This window comes from Triticum urartu, chromosome 7, assembly GCF_003073215.2.
Source record: "Triticum urartu cultivar G1812 chromosome 7, Tu2.1, whole genome shotgun sequence".
In the NCBI taxonomy this organism is placed as follows: domain Eukaryota; kingdom Viridiplantae; phylum Streptophyta; class Magnoliopsida; order Poales; family Poaceae; genus Triticum; species Triticum urartu.
The window spans coordinates 616,165,282-616,172,746 of record NC_053028.1 but is presented as its reverse complement, the minus strand read 5'-3'; the positions used below and the strand labels follow the sequence as shown (position 1 = coordinate 616,172,746).

The 7,465-nt window shown below is 45.7% G+C and overlaps 1 protein-coding gene across 1 annotated transcript; it reads right to left on the bottom strand.

Moving 5' to 3' along the window:
* Positions 1-1,302: 1,302 nt before the first annotated feature.
* LOC125523725 (VIN3-like protein 2) lies at positions 1,303-6,532 on the bottom strand. The gene is made up of 4 exons (XM_048688789.1): positions 6,330-6,532; positions 4,374-5,043; positions 3,204-3,511; positions 1,303-3,117 (listed from the first exon to the last, which is right to left on the bottom strand). Exons 1-4 carry the CDS (start codon positions 6,349-6,351, stop codon positions 1,661-1,663), a joined length of 2,457 nt encoding a protein of 818 aa, XP_048544746.1. The 5' UTR covers positions 6,352-6,532; the 3' UTR covers positions 1,303-1,660.
* Positions 6,533-7,465: the final 933 nt, after the last annotated feature.

Here is a 7,465-nt window from a genome sequence, read left to right as displayed (position 1 = left end):
ATTCTCTTGGAATGTGACATGACCCCAAAGATTTCTGATTTTGGATCAGCTCAAACACTCTGTTCAGACGTAACAGAAGAGCGTACAAGCAGGGTGGTGGGCACTAGGTATATGAAGCTGCCTGCTTCCTGGTTTTTCAGTCATTACAAGTTCCATTATTCTGTGTTCAAATGTGCTAATATTGCAGTTTTGGTCTCTGCTTTTTCCGCTATTTTCCAGTGGTTACATTGCTCCGGAGTATGCATCTCGAGCAGTTTACTCACTGAAGACAGATGTCTTCAGCTTTGGCATCTTGGTTCTGGAGACCATTAGCGGACGAAAGAACACCATACTCGACAAGCGAGGGGATACCGTTGGCGATCTTGTACGAGATGTAAGTGAACATAAATGGATTTCAAGCAGCAACTATCACAATTCTATACTCATGACTGTTTGTGCTAATATTTAATCTATGAGTCTGGATTCACATTGCAATTCTGTAACATCAAATTAATCTACTGAAAAACATTTCAAGCCTGGTGTCTGTGGAAGGACAGAAGGCTGCATGAGCTCGTGGATCCGTCTCTAGGGAACAGATATGAAGTCGCTGAGATAACACGATGTGCTCAGGTGGCACTGCTCTGTGCTCAGGAAGATCCAGCAGATCGGCCCACCATGACTGACGTTGCTGCAATGTTGAGCTCGGAAAGCATAAGGCTACCAATGGAGCCTAAGCAGCCTGCCGTGCTGAGTGAAGGGAGTGCTGGTGAAGATACATATATGAGCCAGTCAAGCAGGACGGTGGACATAACCATAACAAGTTCAGCCACTTTGCTGACTAGGGTTCGGATCATTGTAGACCCGGAGGTTTGATGCGATGAAAGATGTTCAATGCCATATGGTTGGAAGGTGAGGAAGGATCATGGCCTTTTTATTGTCCAGAGCGATGTTCAGATTTCAGATGTTAAGACCAGTTTTGCTAGTGGAAAGAAACTTGTTCCTATAGTATAGTTCAGATTTCAGATGTTAAGACCAGTTTTGCTAGTGGAAAGAAACTTGTTCCTATGGTAGTGGAAAGAAACTTGTTCCTATGGTTGGAAGGTGAGGAAGTGTTTGCAGCCCTGCACTATACAGCACTACTATATGATCATCACTGCAAACGTCTGGTCCTATTTTCTACAGTATCCAGAGACAGTGATCTCAGAATCTCACGCTGGATCAAATCTTCCTGAGAACATGCGAGGCAAACCAACACTGATACTTGGCCAGCACATTCAGCTCGAGAATCATCAAGCTGTCAAAAAATGGAAAGGAAAAAAAAACTTGAAAATCATCAAACTTCAACTTGGCAAGCAGCACACACTTACAAAAACACGTCAAGATTTCGAAACAAGCGTTGTCCCAGATTGCAAAGTTCCTGGTGCTTCATGCTGCTTAAGGTGTGTTTAACTTTCAATGGAGGGGAATGGGGAGTTAACAAAACATAACGGTTATACAGTGCATAAGGTTCCAGTGAGAAACTGGTGCAAGGGTTAGCTAGTTATATCTAACAGTAGATGATGGCAGCTCCCCTTATCTTTTTGTCACTCCAAAAGAAGAAGAAACTCCCCTTATCTTTCCATTCACAAAAGAAGATCTCCGTTGCTCCCAACGGCGCTCAAGTTCCACGCAGAGACTACGTCTACGGCGCCATGGGCGGCCTCTTGCTGTAGATGGCCTCGGAGAAGGTGTCGCTTAGCTGGCCGGCGAGGCTCGCAGGGTCGTCGATGAAGGCGTCCACAAACACGCTGACCACCCTCTTCTCGTGCCGGGTCGCCCGCAGGCTCAGCCACGTCAGGAACTTCACCCTGAAGCCGGCCTCGACGTAGCCCTCGCACTCCAGCCACCTGATCACCTTGACACAGTACACATAGGCGTCCGTGTCCGTGCGCGCCGCGTCCTCGGGTTTTCCTGGCTCTGGCACAGGTTTCACAGGGCAAGGTTGAGGAACACGGCCGTCGTTCTTTGGCTTGCTCCCATTCCCTGCTACAGGAACCGGCGAACCCGGCGCGTTCTCCGGTGAGACCCCCTGCTCGCGACGCTGCGGCAAGTTCGACGGCTTCCGAAGAGGAGGCGCTTGAGCAGATGTGTGGGGCTCTGAAGGTCCATCATCATTGTATCCACCGCCCTCGGATTTCCCAGCAGGGGTTCCTTTGCATGACAGACTCCCAGGGTCCTCCGTTTCAGCCTTCGAACTGTCATCTTGAGGAATATGGTCATCGGACTTTGCTTGAACTGACCTTGCAGAAACCCCCTTGCGGTTCTCAGTCCCTTCCTGCGTGACGCATGGCGGTGAGCCGTGGTGTTCGGGTGGAGCAACCGACTCGCTTCCAGTGTGCTCCTGCGATGCAATCCCTGAGCAGATCGTCGCCAGGTTTTGCTTCAGAGCTTCCCGGCTGCACACCATCAACTCTGACGGCCTCTTTGGCAAAGCTGCTTCAGCAGCTGAACTGGGTTCCTCTTCGTCGTCGTCGTCGTCTAGAGCTGATGGTGAACCCCTAGGAGCTTCCTCCAGCTTGTCGACTTCAGTTCCCCCAGCAACACCTGTTTGAAGATCTCGCGAGTCACCGGCGGCTTCATTGCGGCGATGAGGTGCCTTTTCAAGACTTGTCCAGTATTCAACGTCGCTCTCCGGCGACCTGCTGAGATCGGTAGAAGTGCTACTGTCATTGTACGATTCCACGTCTTCAGAAGAAGGATTTGACAGACCACTGCTGTTTGTCTTCGCGCTTGTGTTATTCAGATCTTTTCCAGCATCCCCTGGCATCGAATCTTTTGCATCCATTTCCTTGGGGCAGTTAATGGTATTTGTCCTGACTTCCCACGACCCAATCTCCTTTGAGTTGGTGAATGCAACAACCTTGATGACATAGCACGTACATGGAGCAAGTCCTCTGACCACTAGCATTGTCGATGGCGTCGGTACTATGCCTGTTGGGTTTGAGGGATAATGTTCCTCGCTGGCCTTCCGGTGCCACAGGTTAAAGCCAGTTAAACCTTGAGAGAGCATGGGGCATGCATCCAGGTCAAAAACTACAGTGACAGATTCATGGGATATATCCACAAGCTTTATGAAGTTGGATGGTACCACAGAAGAACCTGAATTACAAGTGATATGTGCATAAGCATTCATTTCAATTACAGGCATACATGCATGAGGGAAAAAAAGGAAGCATGGAACTTACTCCGGGTTTGTGACTCAGCTGTTAATGCACCAGATAACATAGATTCCAGAGTCTCTATGGCGCAGCTGCAAAGCTTCTGAACTTCAGCACCTACAACAAGACGACCAACAATTCCCCGGCCCTTATCTTCAAGGCCAGTAATCGGACCAAGCTCGCCCTCCAGCTTCTTCAATGCTGTATCCACAAACTCATGGAGGACCAAGTACTTCTTAGTGGATGCGAGGAGCTTATGACAAAGAGATATCCGATGGCACAACACATCAGACCTCCGAGCATCTTTTGCTATCAATAGTTGTTTCTTCCAGCACCTGAGAAAATGAAATTACATGGTCATCCTTAATAACTATACTTGCTTGCATTCTCTCTAATATACAGATTAGGTCTTCCGGTTGATAGGACCATTTCCCACTGGAAAAAACAAATCAAATTCCTGAAAACGCTTTATCATTCAGATGTTTACAGATAAAATGCTGAGAAAATAACTCATCCCCGACCAACTTTGTTATTCAACCATGCCAAGTACTACTGTTTCTTTCCGTCCATTTTGACATTATCTTTATGGAAGCATACATAGCAAGGGTATCCTGACTATTATTCACAAACAGAGAGGTATAAGGAAGACACTCTAGCACCCCAAGTAAAATTATGAATCAGGGTGGGGTGATTACGAACAAGTACGGCCTGATGGGAGCTTACGAACAAGTATAAATCACAAGGTGAAAATATAAACCACGCTGTTAAAAAAATGAAGTTACTGTGGGTGCATAGTAAGAATTTGGCCCCACTCTTTTTATTTCACTTAATTACCATAACTAAAAAGCCTAACATATAAATGAGAAATAATCTTATAGTAGCAGAAACAAATAGTTATCTTAACCACTGTACTGAATCTAGACAGCTCAGATCGACAACTAAAGAGACATTATTGCGACACTCGCGTACCAACTCTACACAACATATATGTTACACTGGTTATTTATATGGTAAATTTTAGGCTAAAAGCTGACCCATTCTGAATTTGTCAATCATTGTGAGATTTGCGAGGACAAAAATGATGCGATAAGGCAGCTAACAAGTAAGACTGGGAGCCCAAGTACTGAAACAGATATGTCTGACTAATTCTAACATTAGAATACAAACATATAACTGGAAAGTGTTTCAGAGAAATACCCAAGTAAATCATTTTGTTTCCCGCAGTGGATGCAGTGATAAGAACCATCAAGTTTCTTTGACTGTCCACTCTGCAGAATTCCGGATCTTTCATCCCCGAGTGCACATTCCAAGTGGCATGACAAACCACATGACTCTCCCTGCAAGGGTTGGTCTGAATTGCAGGACAGCCAGAGGCTAGGATCCTTATTGTCGTCATACTTAAAACAGATGCAGCATGAGCAACGTCTGCAAAATTTATCCGCTGGATTAAGACTAGCCCTGCAAGCTGAATTTTGGCATGCACTGTTTGTTGGTGCACTTACACCAGCTGTTACTGGAGTGCTGGCAATAACTGGAAGCAGTGTAGCATCATTCTTTCTCAGTTTTTTGTGAGAGAACTGGAGAGTGCTTGAGTTTTGCTCAGGGTCTGACTTGGATACACGTTTACCACGGCCAGAAGGCTCCCCGTTCACAGCTTGGAAGAGATACTTTAGCATTATTTTCTTTGATACCCCTTCATATTTTTTTTCTCTACATAACACAGAGAAGAGAATCTGCTTGATATCATGGCTTGTCCATTCATGTAGCAATCCAAGTGCAATATGCGGACACTTCGATAATTGAAGGACAAGTTCTCTCTTTGCATCGACACTCAGCAAGCGGCATCTATCTGGATCAGCAATACATCCTGGAGAACCAAAATGTTACAGTTTCTGACAAAAAAATTCGGAATATTCTCAAAGTATTGGCAGACTGGTAACCAACAATATGTTGTTATCCAACATATAGTGGAGGAAATAAACAGTAGGAGTATCGCAGATCTCTTCAAGAACATAATAGTTGGTTGCCTTAAGTTAAAGGTACACTAAATACATATAAGCTTGCGGGCTAGACATAATGTCTTATACTAAAAGGAGAACATGTTATATGAAGCAGAATCAGTAATGTGCAATGCGTCTTTAGTATACATTATTCTTCTAAAGAAGACGTTATGAAGTAAAAGGAAACATGGTCCAAAAATGATTTATTTATGTATCTTCAGTGATAATGTGCATTATCCTGAGTTTAATCATGTATGCAGGCATAAAAAATATGTGATGTGCACTACTCACTGGATGTGGCCAATGAGATCATGTCCTTGCCGAGCAATTTACACTAACTGAGAAGGAATGGATAGCATTTCTCCCCAAATGCTGATGAAAATCAATAATAATCATGTAATTGCAATAAGATCACATTATAACACGAATCATGTGCTGGGTAACTCCAATATCCATTCAACGGTCAGCAAATTCTGCCTGACACAACTTCTAATGCAGCAAAGAAACCCGGCACGCAACCGACCAACCTTACCCCTTCTCAAATGGGTTATGGACAGTAAAAATCATATATGCATTTCTGAATCCTGACAAGTAAATGCGCAAATGACATATACCAAAAGCAGAGAAAACACAATGCGGGAACGATAACCGCACGCACACGAACAGAGCATCGAGAAATGAGCAAACCTTTCTCGTTTCTTGCCCATCAATTTCATCAAGGTGACGATACTACAGTACTAGTGTACTACACTGACAGACTACCCACAGACGAGCCCTAGTTTGCGACCGGGCGGCGAAATTCTACACGCACATTGCAGGAATCGCAACCATGGCGATTCGCACGGCCTCAAATCCGCGACCGGACCGGGCAGAAACGGGCAGACGCGGGCGAGAATCGGCGCGATTTCGGCTTCTCGAGGACAAGCCCTAGCTCGCAGCCGACCCAGGGGGCAGGGGCCAATCCCCCCTCCCAAAAGAGCATGCAGAACAGGATCGTCGCCGATCGCGTCGGGAATCGGCCGCCTGACGAGCCCGCCGGCGGATTGCGGGCACCTCCATAGAGCTTGGCCAGGAAAAAAAAAACATCCCAGGAAAAAAGTAGGCGGAAATGTAGAGGGGGGGGAAGCGGGGGGGTCGCGGGGTCGGCGCTGACCGGAGTAGAGGGAGGAGGCCATGGCGTGGAGCCGCGGATCGTGGAGGGGGACGGGGGCGGAGGAGAGGAGAGGAGAGGAGTGGTCTCGCTTCTCCGGCTCTCGCTCTCACTCTCACTCACATGGCGGGTCTGTCTGCCTGCCACTTCTCCGGCGCCTCTTCACTTCGGCACACGACACGACAGAAACCCCACAAACCTCCGAATGCGTCGGGGTTGGCAAACCAATGGCAAAGGGTGCTTTTGGCACACATTCATCGTGTGGTCCTTTTTAGCTGTAACACCCCTGATGTTATCTCGTATTTACAGACTATGTTGCATTTGATACTTTTTTTTGCGAATAATGTTGCATTTCGTACTATGGTGGATCATTCCGGCAATCAAGTTTTAGTGCGGGTATGATGATGAGCTATGATCCATGTTGTTACTTTTGAATGTTCTATATACTCCTTGTTGTGCTTTTGGTTGAATTTTTCTTGCGCAAATGTGGTTTGAGTTTGGACAAGATGTTTTTGAAGTTAATTAGAAATGAGGTCTTATGTGTGCAAAAGGTGGGAGAAATAGCAAAGAATATTTTCAAAATACTCCCTCCTTCCATCTATATAGGGACTAATGCGTTTTTTAAGACCGTCTTTGACTATTGACAAGATTAATAGTACATGACATGCACAATGTGAAAAATATATCATTGAAAGCTCCTTTCACACACGAATTTAACGGTGTGCTTTGTGTATGTTGCATGTCATGTATTATTTCTCTAATATTTGGTCAAAGTTAGCCTCGAAAAACACATTAGACCCTATATAGATGGAAGGGGGGAGTAGCTTGCAAAGAAAAAATTGGGTGTTACATTTAGGCATTGCACTAGTTACAGGCCTCCCAATACCTAAAGATTATTGGAGTTCAGTCGCGGGGGGTTGAGTTCTGGAGGGTTAAGATTAAGGGCAGGTGAGAGATTCTATAAGTAGGCAACAACCAAGGGGTCATTATCGATCCCTGGTGTCGTGTCAGACCATCGCGGCATCGATAGATTAGTAGGATGATTTTAAAGTAAAATACAACTGCGCACGACAGAAACTCCCATCTCAACAAACCCATCGAATGCGCGTCGGAGTTCACAAACCCCCATGACGAGGGTC

Bases quoted from the DNA above. Each gene is read 5' to 3' on its own strand.
- LOC125523725 (XM_048688789.1), bottom strand. From the start codon at position 6,351: ATGGCCTCCTCCCTCTACTCCG. The intron at 5,044-6,329 runs GTCAGCGCCGAC...TTGGTTCTCCAG, and splicing joins GGCCTCCTCCCTCTACTCCG to GATGTATTGCTGATCCAGAT. The intron at 3,118-3,203 runs GTAAGTTCCATG...CTTGTAATTCAG, and splicing joins AGCTGAGTCACAAACCCGGA to GTTCTTCTGTGGTACCATCC.